Raw genomic sequence first — 24,348 nt, forward strand, 5'->3', positions numbered from 1 at the left:
GTTTAAGAGGCGGTAATCCACGACCAATCTTTTTTGGGGCGTGTCCTTCTTCACGAAGAAAACAGGACTGCCCCCTACTGCGCTGGACTCCCGGATGAAACCGCGCTGCAAATTGTGATCGATGAACTGTTTGAGTTCCTGTAGTTCGTCCTCAGACATGGAATATAGCTTCCCCTTCGGCAGCGTCGCCCCTGGCAGGAGGTCAATCTTGCAGTCATATTGCCTGTGCGGTGGTAGCTTGTCTGCCTCTTTCTCGCAGAAGACCTCCAGAAAGTCCGCGTATTTGTGGGGAACTGCTTGCAACGTTCCCAACTGCAGTTGTGAGTCCTCCTCCTCCCCCTCCTCTCTGGGCAGGATGCAGTGTTCTGCGCAGTAAGAGGAGCCGAAGATCAGCTGTCTCTGGTACCAAGCCAGCGTTGGACTGTGCCTGTCCAGCCAACTCATGCCCAACACAATGGGCGTGTCCGACAGTCGGGTGACATTAAAACTGATGACTTCCCTGTGGTTACCAAGTTGCATCACCGTTGGTGGCGTCTGCTTCACCACCTGCCCCCCTAGCAACTCTCTGCCATCCACTGTGACGACTTGCAGGGGCAGAGTGGCATGCAGTAGCTTTATAGCGTGCTGCTCCACAAAATCCTGTGCTATAAAGTCTGCGTTGCTTCCAGAGTCCACAGAAAGTGGCACTTCGATAGTGACGCCATTGGGTAGCTGGAGAGACGCTGTGAGCTGCACTACTGGTTTGGGTGGGAGGGGGTCCGTGGGTTGCAATATCGCTGGGGACTGCTTCACTGATGCGTCTGGCTGGGCCCCAGTGCCTCTGTCTCCAGCCAGACATCGTCGTTTCCCTGCTGGGCTTCGCTGCATTGCGTGATCGCTTTCACCGTTGCGGAGGCTGCAGTGTGCTTGGAGCTCCTCTGGGGACACTCTTTCGCCCAGTGTTGAGGGCTGTCGCATATGTAACACTTCCTGGTCCCTCTAGGAGGTTTAGTCTTGACTGCCGTCGGTGCAGAGGCTCTGGTAGCTGACTGAGCCCTGGCGCCTCCCACCTCCATAGGTTCCACTCCCCCTCCTGGCGGAGGTGTGGACTGCGCACGCGCTGCTTCCCTTGGAACGAAAGAGAAACTTCTCGCTGCTTCGCGCCCTCCGCGTCCTTCATCTCTGCACCATGGACGTTCTTCCAGCCTCACCCCCACAGTCAGCGCCCTTTGGACCACCTCCTGCGTGCTTCGGGGCCTCTCCCCCCTCGCAATTTCATCCTTCACAGCAGAGCTTAGACCCTCCCAGAACAGGTCCCTGACTGGGGGCGAATCCCGGTCCCATTCCAATGCACTGACCAGCGCAAAAAAGTGGGCGTGGTACTGCCGGACGCTCGCCCTCCCTTGTTTCAGTCCATGAATCTCCCGTCGGGCAAGATCCACATCAATGGTAGACAAAAAACACGCATCCATCGCTTTGATGAAGGCATCTGCACTCTGAAGCGCCGGATCTTTATCCCTCCACAAATTGCGTAGCCACGCTTTAGCATCCCCATGCAAATGGGATAGTATAAACCCCACTTTCTCTTCCTCATCTCTAAAGTCTTTTGCCAGCAGTTGCAGTGCGCACATTACATCTGCTCGAAAGTTGGGGTACTGTTGTAAATTCCCATCGAAGTGAGCCACCAGCCCTCCTGCTCTCCGTGCCAACCCAACCCCCTCCGGTCTGGGTCCTGGTTGCCCGTGCTTAACCCATGCTTCAAACCTGGCGTGGAGATCTCGGTAGGCGGCTGCCGCATCCTCCTCCCTTTTCTTGGATGCCAGTACCTCCGCATTCAATTGGGTAACTGCCTGTTGCAGCGCTGAAACTTTCTCTGCTTCCGTCATCTCTGCCAACCGTCGTGAGCTTGCTCCCAAACACCGATCTCCTCCTCCAGCTGCTTCTGTCTCCGCTGCGAGGTATCAGGTGTCAGAAGCTTAGAGACGGGTCTTACTGTCAGGGCTGCCACCCAGTCCCAGCTCACATAGGACCAAGTCAGCCAGCGTTCAGTTTCAAAGAGTCTTTATTGGGTTACAGGTTCCATTTCCAAACTGCAATGTGCAGCCCTACTTCTTCTAGGTCAGAACGACGAAGACCCGTCTGAGTCCCCGCCTCTAGCGCACCAGCTTAATACCCTAGCCTTGCTCCACCTCCTGCGCCTTTCCTTCCGTCTCTGGGTCCTTCTGCCCCCCTGGGTCTCTCCCTTCCTACTCTCTTCTGACGCAGACCCCCCTGACCCTTCCGCCTCCTTGCGGCGGGCTTTGGGACCCGGCTCACTCTCTGGGCTGCTGACTGCGCCAGCTTCCGCTACATTTGAACTTGGCGCGCGCGCCCAACTCTCCACTTTCCTCTTGGTCGTTTCATCGCTCCCCGAGGTGGGCGTGACTACTCCTGACTCATGCCCTCCCTCCTTCTGAAAGTCTCCGGAGCCCGATATCTGGTCCCCTTTCTCCCCGCTGCTCCCGGCTGGGCACGTGGGTCCCGATCTCCAACTGCTGCTTTCTGATCCCTCTCTGGACCCTTCTTCCTGGGGTGTCCCCCTGCTCTCCCCCCTTGCTCTGGCTGCTGGCGCTCCCTTCTGGGAATCCTCGGACTCGCTAGACAGGCTCGGTGATCTCGGGTCGTCATCCCCACTCATCCTTCCTTCGTATTCCTCCCCCTCGCTCTCTGTCTCCTCCCTTCTCTGCGTCTCTGCTCCTGAACCCCTGACAGCATCAGTCTGACTTCTGAGGAGCCTGCCAAGCTGCAGAAAATTCCAGGCCGTGTTCTAGGGGGCACACGAAGTCAACGTCGCGCTTGCCAGGGCTTTTGTGATCACTGATACCACCATGTGAACTGAACCCAAAGATGCGCCCATCACTCTTTCGTGACTTCACATTACAGGGCAGAAATTTGTAGTCTTTCATGGAAGCTCAGCTCTGATTTTCCTGATCGTCTCATCAAGGAACACCTTGTGAGCTTCTAGGAAACCCCAGAGTTCCCCAAGAACATAGTTTTAAACTTCTTTCGTCCAGCAAAATTCCTTATTTTCTAGAATGAAATAATGGGCAGCAGTTAGGTGCCAACACCTACCCTTCCTTCAGATCATTGCTTTGATAGCTTTGACCTGTCCACCCTCCAGCCCAGGTGAATAAGGCTAACCAGAGAAAGTGACAGACTGGTACAGTAAAACAAGCAGAAGAATGTAGAATAATCAAGGGTGCACAGCATACTGATACTGTAGTCTCCACTGAATCTGTAAACTAGTCATTTAAATCCTTACACCCTTTCCTTACAAGAGAGGCTATAAGGAGTACAGACTAAAGCTCAACAGGAATCCATTCTCTTGACAATGGCTCGAACAATAAAAGGAAATGTTCTGAACCACACTCATTACTGTCTGAAGACTTTAATCTTGTGATCTCCTTCAGAGTCTGTTCTCAAAAACCTTCAGGTATCCCTAGAAGCCATAGAAAATGAGGATAATGTTTGTAGTTTAATTATGCAACGAAACCATCACAGAAAGCTAGGTGATCTGGCAAGGTATAATGACGTCTCAGTTATATTGCCAGGACAGTGATGTCTTTTTCTCTAAGTTACCGTCTTTTTCTCTAAGTTACCGTATTTTTCGCACCATAGGACGCACCGGACAATAGGACGCACCTTGTTTTAGTGGGGGGAGAACAAGAAAAAAAAATTCTCTCCCTCTCTGCCCAATGCCCCTTCAGAATTTCCCCCCTCTTGTTTTCCCCCTCTAAAACAAGGTGCCGTTTAAGGTGCGTTCAGACACCTTCAGGCGGCTACCTTTCTTCACCGCCTCTATTGCATCTGCGGAAAACAGCAGCAGGAGACTCTTTCAGGTGGTTCGCAATTTAGCGGAACCACCTGCTCCATCAGGGCCCAGAAGGGGCCACATGATCTCCTGCAATGATTTTGCAAAGTTTTTTGCAGATAAAGTCGCTCAGATTCGAGAAGAGGTAGACTCCACAGTGGGAGCAGGGCCGGGGTGGGAGAGTGCTAGAGTCCTGTCTAGTCAAGTTGTGTGGGATCAATTCCAATCTGTTACCCCTGAGGATGTGGACAGGCTGCTTGGACAAGTGAAACCAACCACTTGTCTCCTTGATCCTTGCCCATCCTGGCTTATAAAAGCTAGCCGGGAAGGACTGGGCGATGGGCTTCGTGGGGTGATGAATGCTTCCCTCCGTGAGGGAGCCTTCCCAAACTCGCTGAAAGAGTCAAAATAAAAAAATTCCTTCCAGTAGCACCTTAAAGACCAACTAAGTTAGTTCTTGGTATGAGCTTTCGTGTGCATGCACACTTCTTCAGATACACCGCTGAAAGAGGCGGTTATTAAACCGCTTCTTAAAAAACCATCTTTAGATGCGGCCACGATAGCCAACTATCGCCCAGTCTCAAATCTTCCATTCTTGGGCAAGGTGATTGAGCGTGTAGTTGCTGAACAACTCCAGGCACGCCTGGAAGAAGCGGACCATTTGGATCCCTTCCAGTCGGGATTCAGGCCTCATCATGGGACTGAAACTGCCTTGGTCGCACTGGTTGATGATCTCCGGCAGGCTAGGAACAAAGGTGAGAGCTGTTTCCTAGTTCTGCTGGATCTCTTCTCAGCGGCGTTTGATACCATCGACCATAACATCCTTCTGGACCGTCTTGAGGGGCTGGGAGCTGGGGGCACTGTTATACAGTGGTTCCGCTCCTTCCTCCTGGGCCGTGTTCAGAAAGTGGTGGTGGGGGATGAGTGTTCAGACCCCTGGGGCCTCACTTGTGGGGTGCCTCAGGGTTCTGTCCTCTCCCCCATGCTTTTCAACATCTACATGAAGCCGCTGGAAGAGATCATCAGGGGATTTGGGCTGGGTGTTCATCAGTATGCGGATGATACCCAGCTCTACCTCTCTTTCAAATCAGAACCAGTGAAGGCAGTGAAGGTCCTGTGTGAGTGCCTGGAGGCGGTTGGAGGTTGGATGGCGGCTAACAGATTGAGGTTGAATCCTGACAAGACAGAAGTACTGTTTTTGGGGGACAGGAGGCGGGCAGGTGTGGAGGATTCCCTGGTCCTGAATGGGGTAACTGTGCCCCTGAAGGACCAGGTGTGCAGCCTGGGAGTCATTTTGGACTCACAGCTGTCCATGGAGGCACAGGTCAAATCTGTGTCCAGGGCAGCTGTTTACCAGCTCCATCTGGTACGCAGGCTGAGACCCTATCTGCCTGCGGACTGCCTCACCAGAGTGGTGCATGCTCTGGTTATCTCTCGCTTGGATTACTGCAATGCGCTCTACGTGGGGCTACCTTTGAAGGTGACCCGGAAACTACAACTAATCCAGAACGCGGCAGCTAGACTGGTGACTGGGAGTGGCCGCAGAGACCACATAACACCGGTCTTGAAAGACCTACATTGGCTCCCAGTACGTTTCCGAGCACAATTCAAAGTGTTGGTGCTGACCTTTAAAGCCCTAAATGGCCTTGGTCCAGTATATCTGAAGGAGCGTCTCCACCCCCATCGTTCTACCCGGACACTGAGGTCCAGCACCGAGGGCCTTCTGGCGGTTCCCTCACTGCGAGAAGCCAAGTTACAGGGAACCAGGCACAGGGCCCTCTCGGTAGTGGCGCCTTCCCTGTGGAACACCCTCCCACCAGATGTCAAAGAGAACAACAACTACCAGGCTTTTAGAAGACATCTGAAGGCAGCTCTGTTTCGGGAAGCTTTTAATGTTTGATGTATTATAGTATTTTAATATTCTTTTGGAAGCCACCCAGAGTGGCTGGGGAAGCCCAGCCAGATGGGCGGGGTATAAATAATAAATTATTATTATTATTATTATTATTATTAAAGGTTGGCGGTTCAAATCCCCACGACGGGGTGAGCTCCCGTTGCTCGGTCCCTGCTCCTGCCAACCTAGCACTTCGAAAGAACATCGAAGTGCAAGTAGATAAATAGGTACCACTCCGGCGGGAAGGTAAACAGCATTTCCGTGTGCTGCTCTGGTTCGCCAGAAGTGGCTTAGTCATGCTGGCCACATGACCTGGAAGCTGTACGCCGGCTCCCTCGGCCAATAAAGCGAGATGAGCGCCGCAACCCCAGAGTCGGTCACGACTGGACCTAATGGTCAGGGGTCCCTTTACCTTTATATAGCAGTGCTATGCTGAATTATTAGCAGTGACAATTCTTTTGTTGCAGAAAGCCCAGGCGATTACATTATTGTAACCTGCCCTCGGAATTTTTGCTGAAGGGCTGCATATTTTTTTTATACAAATAAATAGTTTTCCACCTGCTCAAGGTGGGATCCCAAGGTGGGATTCCAAAGCAGTGTACAAATAGTAAAATTGCACAATAAATGATGACAAAAATATAAAACAACACAATATAAAACTTATACTGAGTTGGACAAGGTTGGATAGTGGAAAATTCATCTTCCACAGGTGCTCTTAACTCAATGGAATCGGGGGCATGGATCCATTCTGCCTTGGCACTATCACCCTCTGAGCCTTCCCTACTTTTTCCGGAAAGGTATGCTATGTATCCAATGCACTCTTCTCCAAATGAAGCTGAACCTGCAGAAGAGGCCCCCATCAATAAGGGAAGGTAGAACAGAGAAAAGCATTGTTCAAGATAGTGTTTGTGTCGCCTCCACAAATCCTTAAAAATTCTTAGAAACATTAACCAAGGACACTGGCTTACTTGAGTGGCAATCTCATTTCTCCTTCTCTTCATGCACTCCACACTAATATCTAAAGTAGCTTTTAGACTAGGATTATAAAAGGAAAAGCCAACCACAAAGAACACGATCAGGTGGGTCGCCCCCAAAAAGCTAATTGTGTGACCAGCATAATTTGTCACACAATGCCGTAGGTATCATGGCAACAAAGCTAATGGCAGGATGCATATATTTAAATTGCTATTAATTTTCAAAGATCACTCACGCATATTAAAAGATAAACTGACAGCTGTTAAGAAAAACCATCAGAGGGTGACAAGATTTAAAACAGGCCAACCAAATGACTTTCGGGGTAACACGATGATAAATAATATTTAAAGCACATGTTTCCCCATATAATTACTTTTTTAAAAAGCTACCCTAAATTCCGGGAAATTACATGGTTGCATACCCCAAGTATGAATCAGAAATATAATGTAAAAACATTCTGATTTCAAGAAGTGCGGGCGGAGGTAATTGCAGTGAAGCAGCTGATAAACCACCAAGTACTTTCTGCCTCCATCAGATTTCAGTTCCACTTGAGATGTGCAGATTTCAAGTAGCTTATGAATACATTGATAAACAAAGAATTGTTCTGAACATCTGTAAGCAAACTATGAAGAGATGTTTCCTACTGAATGAACATCATGAGTTTCACATAATGCTTGCCAAAAAATGTGTATTTGTGTATTGAGTAAAATGCACTGGAAATAGCCCAAACACTTATCCATTGCAAATGCCTTTTCAAATTTGCATCTGTAGGACAATTTACTGTGATGTAAAAATAATTCCCTATCAGAGTACTTATCAGCTTCAGAAATCTGAGAAGGCCAATTGCTCCTTCAGTTCAATGCAACGTGGCATCCATCTTGCCACCAGAAAAGGTGCTGTTCACTAACTATTCTTAAAATCATATATATAATAACACATGCTTGCTCCTAGTTTCTGCTAATAGCGCATGGCAATCAAAATGGGGTCAATTAATCTTAGAAGGTTTTCAACTGTGTTGTAGATAAAAAAATTTGGGCACGGATTATTTTGCTTTCAGGCAGAGTTTGTGTAAGATGATCACTTTTGTAGTTTCTGATACCAAAACAGCTCAGCATTTGAACACTTGGTTTCCATACTGAAGGTCACGGATTCAATCCCTGGCCTGCACCTCCAGCTAAATGGACCTCTTGATAGCTGAGCTGCCAAAGGCTTTTCTGCCTAAGTCCTTGGCAGGCCAGAGTAGGAAGCCCTGGTCTATGTAGAAAGATCAATGTTCTGGGTTGGCGTGAGGCAAGTCTGCATGCTTATGCGCCACTAATCTTACTTCTATAGATTAGTTTTAGCAACCTGTTTGTTTGGGGGAGGGGACTTCACAGTGCTTCAGAAAAAGGCTTATAATCCATGGAAGAGTCAGCCCTACCTGAACAGACCTCTTCATAGGTGGGATTTGGGGTGTGTCCTCCAGCATAGCCCACTTGAGTTGAGTAGACTCCTTTCTGTCGCCAAAATTTCCTCTCCGCTCCCCAGAAGCAGCCCATCCCTGTATGGAACAAAACAGAAAGCATTCTTGTTACGAAAGACTTACGAGGTTTTTGCTTAAAAGTGCATATTCAATGTGCCATACAACACAGCTAAGAATAAAAAACATAAACTATTTAAGAAAAACAAAACAAAACCAAGAACAATAAATTCAAGAAAAGGGAACCCTGTCTTCCAAACTGCTATCAAAAACTCTGTAAAAAATAAAAATTAAAAGGGAAAGAAAAAGAAAGAATTACTATACATTTAAGAACATCAAAAATAAAAAAGCTCTGTCAAAACTGGTGCCACTATGACAGGGCTCAGATACTCACTGGTGTGCCTGGGCAGGTTCCCCAGAGTCCGAGTTTCCATTTAAAAAGCAAATCTCCCTATGGCAGCCATTGTGAATTATGCTATGCCCCATGGCAGCTATTTTGTGACTGGCACCAATTGCATTCTCCCCCTGCTATAAGATATAACCCAAGGGAAAGACCAGTTGTTGCATGGAGTCATTGTCTGGTATCAGTCCGTCAATTAATATCCTCAGTAGAATACTGCTAACCCCTGCCTGTTCCAGGAGGACCAGAAGGATTTGGAGGGCAGCTGCGTCAAAAGTTTATCAGTAGTACCAATAGGATCACACTTCCCCTATGTAACAAGGAAGAATCTGAGCAGACCCTTTGATTCAATGGGAGGGAAAGGAACTCTTCAATGGCAACCTAGTACGATGCTCTGGCAGTTGTCATGAACACACGCTTATCTTGAAATAAAATAAAAACCTAATTCTTTCACACTTTAGTTGGCCCATTTCTCATATATATATATATATATATATATATATTTCAAAATGCACAACGTTTAGGGACGAGAATCCCCATCCATGTAAAAGCCTTGGGGTTGGTTAAATGGCAATTGTACATATTTTTACAGCATAATTTTCTTTTAGCTGATTAACAAACTGTCAAAACACAATAATTTGTATTAATGGCAAACATTCATTTAATGTTCTGCTTCCTGGCATCTGCAATCTTTAAAGGTGGCAGAGCAATAATTAACTAAATTAGAGATCATACAGGAATTGGGGGGGGGGCTCTCTAGGCTAGTCAATTTATGCATGAAAATAATATTCAAAGTGCACACCAAAATGAAATATTTATTCACTGACATGGCCAGCTAGCCATTAAGTCAGAGCTTCAACTCAACAGAATTCCACTAATTTTAACAAGAGCTTCACCAATTCAAATTATCTGCAATTACAAGTTAGCAAATATCTAAATATAAACAGGGCCTGGCCTGAAAATTCTCCCTTTGAAGCTGAATGCTCCAAAGCAAACGACAAATTAAACAGCCGACAGAACGGACCTTGGTACAACAGGCACCATCTTGAATCCATTCACCCTGCAGTCTCTTGCCCTGTGAGTCATTACCTTAAAAAAAAAGCCAACTTAACTAGGGGAAAGGCTTCAAGTGGAAGCAAGGAAAAGTGTCTTTTTGTGTCCTTCCTTGAATCAGAAGTCCTACAGATGGAAAGTGGGCTTCATGTGCTCTGTGGTGGTATCTACTTCTTAGCACAGACCTGAGAAAGTGGGGTTTGCTGTTCTTTGTGATCCTTGTGACAGGGAAGGGGTGCCACTTCCCTATGAAATTCATCTGGTCGGGGACAGAGGGTGGCGCTTGGGGGGGAATTGTCATCACGCCACTCCTTGGTGTGTGGAGTACCTCAGGGTGCGATACTCTCCCCGATGCTTTTCAACATCTTTATGCGCCCCCTCGCCCAGCTTGTCCGGAGTTTTGGGCTGGGTGGCCATCAATATGCTGATGACACCCAACTCTATCTGTTGATGGATGGCCATCCTGACTTGGCCCCAGACACACTGACCAGATGTTTGGAAGCTGTGGCTGGATGGTTACGTGGGAGCCGGTTGAAGCTAAATCCTTCGAAGACAGAGGTCCTGTGGCTGGGACGGGACGATATGGGATTGGGGGGACAACTCCCATCTCTTGCAGGGGTGCAATTAGTGCCAGCACCATCCATTAAGAGTTTGGGTGTAATCTTCGACACCTCCCTTTCCATGGAGGCGCAGATTGCAGCTATAACAAAGGCGGCATTTTTCCATCTCCGCCAAGCTAAGCAGTTGGCTCCTTACCTCTCTCGCCCTGACCTAGCCACTGTGATCCACGCGACGGTCACCTCCAGACTGGATTATTGTAACTCGCTCTACCTGGGGCTGCCCTTGAGACTGACCCAGAAACTCCAGCGGGTGCAGAATGCTGCAGCGCGACTCCTTACGGGGTATTCGCTGTGAGATCACATTCACCCGGTGCTATACCAGCTGCACTGGCTCCCGGTGTAGTACAGGATCAGGTTTAAGGTGCTGGTTTTAACCTTTAAAGCCCTATACGGCCTAGGACCCTCGTACCTATGGGATCGCCTCTCCTGGTATGTCCCACAGAGAAACTTACGGTCTTCAAATAAAAACATCTTGAAGGTCCCAGGCCACAGAGAGGTTAGGCTGGCCTCAACTAGAGCCAGGGCTTTTTCGGCCATGGCCACGATCCGGTGGAACACTCTGTCACAAGAGACTAGGGCCCTGCGGGACTTGGCATCTTTCCGCAGGGCCTGCAAGACAGAGCTGTTCCACCAGGCCTTTGGCCATGGCACAGCCTGACTCTCTCCCTCGGCAATCTTCGCGGAGCCCTGGCCCAATGGTTGCCAGTGGCTTGATTTGAATTAATTTTATAATGAATGATTTTAGAGTGTTGTTTGTGTTGTACTTTTGTACTGTTTTATTGTTGTTAGCCGCCCTGAGCCCGGCTTCAGCTGGGGTGGGCGGGATATAAATAAAATTTATTATTATTATTATTATTATTATTATTATTATTATTATTATTATCCCTTCAGATGTCTAGAAGAAACCCAAAAGTTCAACTGCTTTTGGATGGTAGCCAGTAGGTGCTAGCTTCATTAACGATGTTAGAATAAAGACGAGTCATAACATGCTAGAATAAAGACGAGTTATATCCTGAAGCTGAGGCTGCAATACTTTGGCCACCTCATGAGAAGAGAAGACTCCCTGGAAAAGACCCTGATGTTGGGAAAGATGGAGGGCGCAAGGAAAAGGCCCCACACTACCCAGAAAAGCTCTGCTGGACGGCACAATGAGGGTGCAATGGAGGCAGGAAAGTATGCCTTCTTTGCTGCCTTCACGGCCACTAGGTAGGCTCAGTGGTGTGGCAGCTCTCATAAGGAGCAATGACATCTTTGCCCACACCATTGCTGCCGCCTGCCAGCCACTTAATTGAAAAGAATGGTACCCCCTGCATGCTCAGGATGCTGTTGCTGCCAGCTGGGCAGAAGAGGCAGCTGCTTCCTCTATCCAGTCTCATTTTCTTCTCTTTTAAACGTGCCAGCCATTTTGTGTGATGCCACATTCCAAGGCAACAACTCAAGGCAACAACTATGCAACTGGCATCCCAGAGCAGTTTCTCCGAATTCAAAATGGGCCCACTGGCCCCAAAAGTTAAACTACGACTCCAAATGGGTTAAGGATTTATTTTTTGCTTTCCATCTTTTATTTTTAGGGCTGGGTTCTACTGGACATCCTGTGGTGCATTCTTTTCTTTTCTTTCTCTTTTTGCTTTTCCTGTTTCAAAAGTGTTTCAGGCCAGGTCCTCTCTAGGAGTGAATCAGAAGAGCTCTGCTGCCTTCTGCCAATTTCAAAGATTCTTTGAAAGCTCAGTTAACAGAACAAAGCCGTACCCGCCATCAAACGGATTACAAAGGTATGGCCTTCCTTTGATACTTCAGAAACCAACTTCAAACTAAGTCATGTACTCTGGCCGGCTCCTACCTTTGTTGCTGGTTGAAATGTACTAAAAACAAAGAGACAATATAATGACAATCTAAGAATAATTGTACATCCAGAATATTCTGTATCCAGCATTGTATAAAAAGAACTGAACAGAGGCAGTGCGGAATTGTATTCTGGGTCACAAAGCCATTTGCTTCCCAAACTGTACCAGTCAGAGTACCAGTCAGAACAAGGAAGACGACACAGTGCCTCCTTCCCCCCACTGTATAGGCTTTTGTAAAATAAAATAAAAACCCAATTAAGCATTAGCTCCACCCCCCCACCCCCAATTGATATCCGGCCAGATCCAGGTCAGGTGTGTCCTGGGTCACCCCAGAGGGTAGGGGCAAGTATAGCCCTAGAAACTAACCAATTACAGTGGTGCCCCGCAAGATGAATGCATCGCAAGACGGAAAACTCGCTAGACGAAAGAGTTTTCCGTTTTGGAGGTGCTTCGCAAAATGAATCTCCTATGGGCTTGCTTCGCAAGACGAAAATGTCTTGCGAGTTCCTGCAGGGTTTTTTTTTCTCCCCCCCCCCTTTTCTAAGCCGCTAAGCCGCTTATCAGCTGATCCGATAAGCCGATAAAAGCCGATAAAAGCCGCTAATAGCGCTAATCCGCTAATCCATCAATGGGCTTGCTTCGCAAGACGAAAAAACCGCTAGACGAAGAGAATCACAGAACGGATTCTTTTCGTCTTGCGAGGCACCACTGTATATTACCCATTTATGATTCTCAGTATTCTTTGGTTTCTTGGAATTCCCAAGCAATGTCAGGTACTTTCAGCTGGTAAGACAAGATTAGGACCCTCAAACAGGGCTAAAAACAACATGTCAGAATGCCTGGGAAAATAAGAATGTTTAGTTAGCCTTCCCTGTGGAGTTATCACTACCTCTGCAACTGATTAATAGACCGCTGACCACTGTGGCCATGTCCACAGCCCAGAGAATAGCTTGAAGGTATGTGATTAAATTTGACAGCTGAAGCTCAGGAGAACTGGCCCAAAGCAGTGCCTGGATTCGAAACCACCTAGGAATCATTTGTACACTTTTGCCAGTTCTAGGCAGCATTGGGGACATTGAAAAGTTCTCCAGACACAACAATATGATGAACATAGAATCCCAGCATCAAAACTGATCATCTACTTCTGGACAACATGCATCCCACTTGAGTCAATTAACAGACAAAGTGAGGGTTGTGGGTTTTCCCCCCAGATTGTGTGATACTGGAGAGTGCATGCCAAAGAGATGCCGGACTTCCCCTGGCGCATAAAATATAGTAATGAAGGCAACAGGAATGCATGCTTCGGGGCAGGGGAGCCCCATAGTCAGGGTACTACCACTGAAAAAACTCTGGAACGGATTGAGCTAAGTAGTATCCCTAGCAGAAGCCAGCAGTAGGGCTTTCCCCACTCCTCCCCTCACACCATCCCCAAAATTGGCTTGGGAGAGTCAGGGGAACCTCCAGAAAAATACACAGGAGGAGAAGGGAGGCCATTCAGTTGGGAAAGCAGATATGCTTGTACTGACAGAATGTATTTTTGGTGTGATGTTGAATTCCTCCCTCTATCCCCATCATTCTACCTGGACACTGAGGTCCAGCGTTGAGGGTCTCCTTGGCGGTACCCTCACTGCAAGAAGCCAAGTTACAGGGAACCAGGCAGAGGGCCTTCTCGGTAGTGGCACCCACCCTGTGGAACACCCTCCCACCAGATTTGTCAAAGAGAAGAACAACTACCAGACTTTTAGAAGACATCTGAAGGCAGCCCTGTTTAGGGAAGCTTTTAATGTTTGATGTACTACGGTATTTTAATATTTTGTTGGAAGCTGCCCAGAGTGGCTGGGGAATAATATACAGTGGTGCCCCACAAGACGAATGCCTCGCAAGACGAAAAACTCGCTAGACGAAAGGGTTTTTCGGTTTTGCGTTGCTTCGCTAGATGAATTTCCCTATGGACTTGCTTCGCAAGATGAAAACGTCTTGCGCTTTTTTCTTAAAGCGGCTTGAAGAGGCGCAGTTGCGACGGACCGTGCTTCGCAAGACGAAAAACATCGCAAGACGAAAAGACTCGCGGAACGAATTATTTTCGTCTTGCGAGGCACCACTGTATTATTATTATTATTACTATTACTATCTCCAGTCACCACCCTTCCTAACTTCAAACAGCAAGGACACCTAGAGAAGGGAGCCCAATAAAGATCTTATTTGCCATGCAGGTTCAAAATCAAAGGCAGGGGGGAACAGATACTCTGAAGTGCCTGGTATGGTGTGGGGGGGAGAGAAACACCATTCTACTGTTCTGTGGTTGGTGCTGGAGAAGACTCTTGAGAGTCCCATGGACTGCAAGAAGATCAAACGTATCCATTCTTAAGGAAATTAGCCCTGAGTGCTCACTGGAAGGACAGATCCTGAAGTTGAGGCTCCAATACTTTGGCCACCTCATGAGAAGAGAAGACTTCCTGGAAAAGACCCTGATGTTGGGAAAGATGGAGGGCACAAGGAGAAGGGGACGACAGAGGACGAGATGGTGGGACAGTGTTCTCGAAGCTACCAGCATGAGTTTGACCAAACTGCGGGAGGCAGTGGAAGACAGGAGTGCCTGGCGTGCTCTGGTCCAAGGGGTCACGAAGAGTCGGACACGACTAAACAACAACAAAACCGTTCTGTGGAATGGAATAAAGGAAAGGCTGCTCTAGAACTCAGCAGCAGGCAAAAGATCCCAGCAGTGTCAAAGAGTGAGCCATGAGCCCACAGGGATGGAGTTTGAGTTCTACCGGATCTTACAGTTCTTTATAGAATTGTCGAGTTGGAAAGGGCCAAGAGGCCAGCTAATCCAACCCAATACCAAATCTATAAGCATCCACTCAACAGACTCCTCACAAGTCACCATAAAGCATGCATGAACAAGCAAGTTCACCCAACCAGCCGCATCCTGTGGGCAACAAGGAAATTTGCTCCTTGCCTCAGGTGGCAAAAGCATGAGGGGAGGAAATAAGAGGGCACAAAAGGCTGGAAAAGAAGCATGGAGCAGGGACCAAGCAACAGGAGCTCACCCCGTCACAGGGATTCAAACCACCAACCTTCTGATCGGCAAGTCCTAGGCTCTGTGGTTTAACCCACAGCGCCACCCGCGTCCCATGAACGAATTCTTATGCCCCACAAATAACCCAGAGATGCATTGTAAATAAAAGCACACATTCTACTCATGTAAAAACACGCTGATTCTCGGACCGCCCGCAGGCTGGATTGAGAAGGTTATTGGGCCGGATCCGACCCCCAGGCCTTAGTTTGCCTACCCATGGTACAAAGCATAAGGGGCTGTTATTGCCTCTTCACCTCTGCTCTACCTTTGTCTGATGCCTTTGTGAAACCTGAAATGGGCAGTTAAGTTTGGTAAGGCAGAGGACCTAGAAGTCCTAGGCTCTGTGGTTTAACCCACAGTGCCACCCACATCCCCTGTATGTACATACATTCACACATATGGACATAGAAAGATATGGCCTACTGTCTCAGACTGTGATCTGATAAGCCAATCATTTCCAAGGGCAATATTATTGGGGCACACCAATACCACACAGCATACCTCATCCCTGAGTTATGGAAGTCCCTTCTGCAGCAGAGGAACAGAAGTGACAAGATATACAACATATATGTTTATCTAACTCTGCATTGAACCCAAGCAGGTGGTCTGTTCCTACAACTACTCCAGGGAGAATATTTTAAGAATTTTACACTTCTAGAAAGAATGCTATGCTTCTGAAAAGAGTATTCTGCAGATCAAAAAGTCTCTTTTGAAAAGCAATTTGCACTGACATCAAACTCAACGCGCATTGAGACGGATAAAGAAGATACAAGCTGAGCAGATGAAAAATAAAACATAAACTGCAAAATGTCAGAATGAAGAATACAAATTATGGTACCTTGGGGAAAAGACCATGAAAGAGAGCATAAACAGGACCTACACATACACTCAAGAGTTTACAGTTGCATTGCCTTTTTCTCCAAGAACAAAAATCAGAGAGAAAGCATAAAAAGATAAATATGTGATCCTTTGAAATAAGAGAATGCTAATGCAACCTCAATCAAGGACAGTTTCCCGTATTATTCCCGTATTACAGTGTACTTCAAAAATGTCCTTGGTAATGTCACAGTAACTGCAGATGTTTTGAAGGAATCTAGAGCCCGATTCTGTTGCTTCTCCATGCCCCGTGTAACAATTTGCCTAGTTTAAAAGGTGAACACATCAGACCAAAAATGGAACATTTTCAATCCAAAAAAATTACTCTCAATTTGCTTTCCAGTGCAAATGATTATAAGTACAATAAACTGAAAAAGAATTAAGTTTAAAGTATTTAGAAGATGCAACTGATCTAAAAAACGAGAAAGCATTGTTTGGTTAGGGAGGTGTGCATGAGCATCAGTGAGAATATATATTGAAATGTCTCCTGAACTTTTAATCTATACCAGTGATTACTTCTTTTTTTACCAATGATTCTCAACTGAATGCTCAGAGAGGTCCTGGTTGCTCCCAAATCCCAAACCAAAATATATCGACTCGTAACACCCAAAGGCAGAAGGAAGGACTTGTAACTGAGCAATTTATAAAAAGTAAAATCAATAAAAATGTAGGGCTGCATTCACATGTCACATTTAAACCATTGTGTGCTCATTGCCCAAAAGTCCTCCTCCTCCACACTAGGAGCAACAACTCACAAGCCTTGGCTTGTTGCGTCATCTAAACATGAGCTCATGGTTTGTTTCTCTCAAAAACAAACAAACTGTAATGGGAATTGGGGTTGCTCGTGCGTAAAGGGTGCTGATGCTCTAGGCAACGTTGCCTGGCTAAACCTTTCCCTGGCTGGACAGCCCTTTCTCCATGGCTGTCTCAGTCACTGGCAGAATCCGTCAGTGGGCGTTTCCTGAACTTACTCCAACATAAAAATTCCTTGACGGCCAGTCTCCGCCTAGCCTCCCTGCGCGGAAGTTTTCTGCGCAGAGTAGGCATAGCCAGCGGAGGTCCTGGACTCTCCCCGCTGGTCTCTGTGGAAGAGTCTTGGAGCCCTTTCTCCAAAGTCCTTCCCTGATCCCCTTCCTCCCCGGTGTCACGCTGATTACCTTCCCCAAAGGGAGTGTTCTCTCTCCCTCTACTGGTCCCTTCTCCTGCATAGTCGGGGAGCCTTACCTCCACTCTTGGCTCCAATGGCAGTTCCCTGACACAAACCAACCAACCGTGAATGATAGCCAAGGTTACAAGGTTTGCCACATTTGGATTCAAGTCCCTGCTCAGCCATGAAGCTCACTCCGTCATCTTGAATGAGCCACCAAGGAGTTGGGAATTCTAACAACAACCAAGTGGAATAATAATTGTAAATAATTTTATAGAGCGCACACAAAGAGCTGTACTGATAGTCAATATTATTAATAATAGAAAAACTTACCAAATATTGCCATTTGTGTCCCCTCTGGAAAAGGTTCGACCATGCTGTTTCCATTCACATGGTGTTTATCTAAGAAAGAAGGAAATAGCTACCTGTCAGGTAAGGAAATGTATCATGGGAACAAGCCCCTAAAACATATTTATATCTTCGATACCTCAACTAGCATGGGTTAATGCTAAATCCTTTATTCATAGCAATGATGATAAAGGCAATTGTCAAACGGCACTTCTTGTAGAGAAAACTTTTTAAAATTGCATGAAACTAAAGGATTCTGCTCTTCAGGTTTGTTTTTTGGGGGTTTTTTATGTATCATGTATATGTGGGACGCGGGTGGTGCTGTGGTCTAAATCACTGAGCCTCGGGCTTGCCGATCAGAAGGTTGGCGGTTCGAATCCCTGTGATGGGGTGAGCTGCCATTGCTTGGTCCCTGCTCCTGCCAACCTAGGAGTTCGAAAGCACGTCAAAGTGCAAGTAGATAAATAGGTACCACTCCAGCGGGAAGGTAAACGCTGTTTCCGTGCGCTGCTCTTGTTCGCCAGAAGCGACTTAGTCATGCTGGCCACATGACCTGGAAGCTGTAGGCCGGCTCCCTCAGCCAGTAAAGCGAGATAAGCGCCGCAACCCCAGAGTCATTCACGACTGGACCTATCAGTCAGGGGTCCCTTTACCTTCACCTTTATCATGTATATGTACCTATACGGTATAGTTTGCCAGGCAACGGCATCCCTGAACACACTTGCTCCATAGCCAGGAATCCCATCTGCCACCTGGATCACTAATGGGAGCTAAACTCCTGAAAACAGATTAGACTGGGGTCTGGGTTTGCTCCCCTCAGTATCCTATCCCTAGGTGTGATAGTATTGGAGGGCCTGTTATATTTTTTATGTAGCTTACTTGGTCACCTTGCCTCTGTAACACCCATAACATTTGAATTGGGGTCCTTAAATCGAGAAAACCTGCTGTAAATAAAAATTGTTGTGTGAATGTGAAGAAACATAAAAAAAACCTCTTGCTTACTGCAAATGGCAATTCCTTATGTCATTTTTTTTTAAATGTGCTTCCAGAAGGAAGGGGTGGGGACACCAATGACAGTAGTGGGGTGGGAGAGCTGAAAATAATGTCAATATGTGTATTTCACGTCTGGCAACCAGTGAGCCCCTTTGGTTTCCGATAGCACATGGGTAGACAAGTCTATAAAGCCTGGGACACAAATTTTCATGGCCCTTTAGCGACTAAGATGGCTTGTTTACCGGAAGTACTGCATTTAGTGTTAACTCTGTAAGTGTAGACTTGATTCTGACCAAATTAAGCCTCCTGGTGTATATTTTGCTCTAGGAGGCATAGTTTGGTCAGAATCGAGTCTATACTTCCAAAGTTAATGCCCGGCAGGCATTTGGCACAGATAATTTTATCCCTGCCTATTCTCTCATGAAGGCATTCTGTGGTGGGCATTACCTTCATACCTTCAAGGCCACAGGAAGGTAACACCTTGGGGTTGGTTGTCATGGCCTAGAAGTCCACCCCCAGCTCTTTATTTTCATGAGAGCTCAATCATTTTAGCTTGAACTGTTAATGTCTCCACCACATATAATCAATAATGGTTACTTTGTTAGATACTTGTTATTTATAGCTAATAGGCTTTTAAAATACTTGCTTTCAATTATGCTTGTGTGAAAAGAAATTCACTTCTGTATTTTATTTCAATACCAATTTATTGTGCTGTTGTTACACAGGGGTCTAAAGAAAATATAGAGCTCCATTAATTTTCTTAAACAACCTCCTATTTTGTCAGAGATCTAAAAAACCTTTACAGCAATATCCACAACAGTGCCCAGATATTTTAACGTCAAGTCCCATTGGCTTTGATGAGACCACACCAACGCAATTAGCATGTAATCCTGCAGGAACTTTTGCAAAAACCAAAAAAACTGACCAGCAATGGTCATGAGGCAAAGCCAAGCAGGTTCCAATAAAACGAGCATTTTAGGGAAACAGTACATATAAAATTGAAGTACATAATGTAATTTTCATGTGTCAGAACAGGATGCTGTACTAATGGACCCTGATCTGATCCAGCAGAGCTTTTCTTCCGTTCTTAAAGCCTGAAAAATTAAATGGAACAGGCTTAAGCTGCTCCATCTGTACACTTGGAAGAAGCAAAAGATCACCCTCGCGAAGGAAGAGCAGGAGAAGTATCTGGGAAGTAGGAAGAAGAAAGAATGAGGGAAAGGCCATACCTCCATGATAGAACATCCGCTTTTCCCACAGAAGGTCCCAGGAAGAGCTGGGAACATCCCCTCTTTTAAACAGTAGAGAAGCCACAGCAAGTCCATGCAGGCAATACAGTGTTACCTTGGTTCTCAAATGCCTTGGTATTTAAACAACTTGGAACCCAAACACTGCAAACCCAGAAGTAAGTGTTCTGGTGTGCAAGTATTTTTGGAAGCCAAACGTGCTCCGTTTTGAGTGCCACACTTCCGTTTTGAGTGTTACGCTTCCATTTTGAGTGTTACCGCTTCCATTTTGAGTGTTACCGCTTCCAATTTGAGTGCCACACTTCCAATTTGAGTGCCACACTTCCGTTTTGAGTGCCACGCTTCCGTTTTGAGTGTTACGCTTCCATTTTGAGTGTTACATTGAGGTCTGTCTGTTTTTGCTATTTATTTTGCGGTTTTGTTTTTGCAGCTCTTTTGTTTTGTTTTGTGACTGTGTGGAACCCAGTTCAGCTACTGATTGACTGACTGACTGACTGATTGATTGATTGATTGTGTGACTGCAGTACAATGTTTACTGCTCTTATTTTATGGATCAATGGTCTTGTTAGAGAGTAAAATTCACGTTAAATTGCTGTTTTAGGGGTTGTTTTTAAAAGTCTGGAACAGATTAATCCATTTTGCATTACTTTCTATGGGAAAGCGCACCTTGGTTTGGGAACGCTTTAGTTTTGGAACGGATTAAGTTTGAGAACCAAGATACTGCGATAGATGGACCAATGGTCTATCTCTCTATAAAGCAGCTTACAATGTTCCCAGGAAATGGACTGTCTGTTCCATTTATTCCTTGCAAGTTAAAAAGCCCCAAATGTTTCTTTTAAGCTCTAAACTAAAAAGAAAAGCGCTACAGCAGGAAACGAATAAATTCCTTGTTTCTGAGAGTTGCATGGCTTAAGGGGGGCAGGAAAAAGCCCTGGCAATCTGAGATGCAGCAATAAATCACAAGTGCCAGGAAAGACAATAGGATTGCAATGGGATTACGCTGGCAGAAGTTTCTTCTTTCACCTGATTTCCGGCCCATTCCCAGACTTACCCCTTAACTCCCACTCTTCGTGACAACCCTTCACTGCTGTGAATAAGCATCAGGAAATATCTGGAAGCCAGTGGTTTGCATTTCAGACTTGCATACAAGACACTAACCAGAAAGAGATGGAAATAACGTATTTAATTTGAGAGCGGGCATTTGTCACTGTGATTTTCTCTTTCAGTATCTTATAAGTGAAACGTCTAATAATGTCAGCAGGTGGGGGCGGAGAGACAGAGACAGAGAGAAAGAGAGAGATTGTGTCCATTTGCTAATGCTGCTTTCCACTCAAATGTTCCTCTTCAACAGTAGAAGAGTTCGCTCTCATTGTCACGATTGAAAGAACTTGCTCAACTAGCTTCGCTGGGGGGTTGCATTTTTGATTCTCAAGCATCAGCTCCTCCTGCTCCACAGCAAACAAAGCTTGGTACTCATGGGAATTTGAGAAGATTGCAAGAGGGTGGGTGTGGGTGGCTGTTTTCAGTGCTGTTTACTTATTTTCTTTCATAAACTGAGCCTAAATTAGTTGTTTGTCTCCTGGCCCACCTTAAACTTTCTGCAAGGTCAGGCCAGCATATCAGACAAACACACTGTTTGCCCCAATGCTACACGACCTTCCCCGATGACTGCCTTTTAAATCCCCAATTGCACCCTTTGCTATACACAGTTGTGCAGGATACGGATAGTTCTCATGTTCCAAATGGCAAGCTATTTAATCTTGTTGTTTAGTCGTTTAGTCGTGTCCGACTCTTCGTGACCCCCTGGACCAGAGCACGCCAGGCCCTCCTGTCTTCCACTGCCTCCCGAAGTTTGGTCAAACTCATGCTGGTAGCTTCAAGAACACTGTCCCACCATCTCGTCCTCTGTCATCCCATTCTCCTTGTGCCCTCCATCTTTCCCAACATCAGGGTCTTTTCCAGGGAGTCTTCTCTTCTCATGAGGTGGCTAAAGTATTGGAGCCTCAGCTTCAGGATCTGTCCCTCCAGTGAGCACTCAGGGCTGATGTCCTTCAGACTGGATGGGTTGATCTTCTTGCAGTCCATGGGACTCTCAAGAGTCTCCTCCAGCAGCACAATTCAAAAGCATCAATTCTTCGACGATCAGCCTTCTTTACGGTCCAGCTCTCACTTCCATACATCACTACTGGGAAAACCATGGCTTTAACTATACGGACCTTTGTTGGCAAGGTGATGTCTCTGCTTTTTAAGATGCTGTCTAGGTTTGCCATCACCTTTCTCCCAAGGAGCAGGCGTCTTTTACTTTCGTGGCTGCTGTCACCATCTGCAGTGATCATGGAGCCCAAGAAAGTAAAATCTCTCACTGCCTCCATTTCTTCCCCTTCTATTTGCCAGGAGGTGATGGGCCCATTATTTAATCTTAACTCCTAGCAAAGGCGCTTTAGGCTCCTGCTTCTTAATCTCCTGTTCCGAACACCACTGCCACTGAACTCAGTCTCTCTCCTAAGATCTCTGACAGCGGTACAATTCCCAGCTCCATGGCTCTCAAGGCTGAATGGTGTGGTGGGAATTTTGAGGTCTTAGATATATGGAAATGTTCATAAGTGTACCAACCAAGAATGTACATAGATCAGCACAGGAAGACCGACCTGGAACCATCCTAAACTGAGCCAATCTTTTCTCTGGAAGGTGAAAGTGGGAAACCTCCCCATTGTCTCTTTCCTCACAAATCCTGTCTTAAGGGCACACTTAAGATATGAATAGGGTGTGAGCCTGTGACCTGGCTCAGGAACTAAGTATTTATCATTACAAAAGACTGGCCAGGCTCCCCAGGCAATCCAATCAAGTAACCTGCCAGACAGGAGATAAACAATGACAGGAGAAAAACAACATTCAAATTTCTGTTTTAGACCGCCTTTTCTGTGATGTAGGTATGAGGGGTGGTCTTAGGTTACACCCACCCCTTCTGTGATGTATGTATGACGTTTCTGGGGGTGGTCTTGATCTACAGGGTGGCAATTTCAAAAGTCTTTATAAGGCCTTGCGTGCCATTGTTCTGGCTTCCTCCTCCTTCCCTGCAGGTGAGGGGAGCACCCTATTGCAACAGATCAATAAAGATCAGGCTTACTAGCTGCTTTGCATCTCAATATTCTCTGGTTGGCCTCTGTTATTTTCTCCTACCAATAGGGAACCTATCATAGAATCATAGAATCATAGAGTTGGAAGAGACCACAGTGGCACTCTATATGTAAGGACTCTATATGGATACCCCATAAGGGAAAAAGGGCAATTTTTGTTTACAACAATGGCACTTGCCAGGAGACTAGCAAAAGAAAAGCCCCTATCCTTAAAGAGTAGCCTCCACCAAATACCCTCAAATACTGCTTTTCATCTGGCTGGATGTGAGCTTTGTGAAAAACAATATGGCTCCAAGTTATACTGGGAACAAATTATTTTCACTTATTAAAATTGACACTGACAAAGGGCACAGTGGTGGCTTAAAATAGTTCCAGCAATGTTTTCATGCAGTTGATGTATCGCGATGTGACACCCCACATTCAACTGCATCCATTATATCAAGCGGCATTACTGTCTACACACTGATTGATGCTACAAAATATGATGTCTTTCAGTACAATATTCAGTACAATATGTCAGCAAATAATGATTTTAAACTGGGCCAAAATTCCTTTAGGTAGGATTTGGGAATTATTATTTTTCTCTTTAAAAATAAAAAGACTGGCGAGGCATTCATAAGAAAAAGAGATTCAGGTAGGTAGCCATGTTGGTCTGATGCAGTCGAAATAAAAATAAATAAAATTTAAAAATTGTCCAGTAGCACCTTACTTTGGCCACCTCATGAGAAGAGAAGACTCCCTGGGAAAGACCCTGATGCTGGGAAAGATTGGGGGTACAAGGAGAAGGGGGCGACAGAGGACGAGATGGTTGGACAGTGTTCTCGAAGCTACCAGCATGAGTTTGACCAAACTGGGGGAGGCAGTGGAAGACAGGAGTGCCTGGCGTGCTCTGGTCCAGGGGGTCACGAAGAGTCGGACACGACTAAACAACAACAGCGCCTTATAGACCAACTAAGTTTGTTCTGGTATAAGCTGAGTATAAGTATCTGAAGTAGTGTGCATGCACACAGAAGCTTATACCAGAACAAACTGAGTTGGTGTATAAGGTGCTACTGGACAATTTTTTATTTTATTTTTTATTTTTATAAGCAAAACAGCTTATAAAACAGCTTGCACCGTTACTGCCAGGAAAAGGAAAGGCAGAATAAAAACATATAGTCTTTTAAACGATTTACACATTTCTCTGAAATTAAGAATATTTACATAGGATTGTGGTTCATGGGTTTAGACCACAGATGGTAAGCAAATCAGTCTCCATACTCCACTGACACCCACACCCACAAGAACCTAGCTCACTGTTCTTCTCTTTATATACATTCGTCAGTGCTCGTTCCCCTTCTCCATTCCCATTCTCTTGTTCCCTCTGCTTTACCCTGAGATTTGCAAGCTGTTCCCTGAATTCAATTATTCTCAGGACAGTGGATAGAACAGACAACTGGAGACAGTG

At 46.1% G+C, this 24,348-nt stretch overlaps 1 protein-coding gene across 4 annotated transcripts in view; it reads right to left on the reverse strand.

Moving 5' to 3' along the window:
- MSRA (methionine sulfoxide reductase A) overlaps positions 1-24,348 on the reverse strand; it is a 205,773-nt gene that overhangs the window by 106,192 nt on the left and 75,233 nt on the right. For 3 of the 4 annotated variants that reach the window (XM_083494814.1, XM_083494813.1, XM_083494816.1), the window contains 2 exons: positions 17,510-17,578; positions 8,119-8,238 (listed from right to left, as the gene is read on the reverse strand). In XM_083494814.1, the coding sequence (XP_083350940.1) occupies positions 8,119-8,238; positions 17,510-17,578 (189 nt within the window). The remainder of the gene's footprint in view (positions 1-8,118; positions 8,239-17,509; positions 17,579-24,348) is intronic. The other variant, XM_083494815.1, reaches the window with a different exon arrangement.

Source organism: Podarcis liolepis (assembly GCF_965112155.1).
Source record: "Podarcis liolepis genome assembly, chromosome: 3".
Lineage (NCBI taxonomy): Eukaryota > Metazoa > Chordata > Lepidosauria > Squamata > Lacertidae > Podarcis > Podarcis liolepis.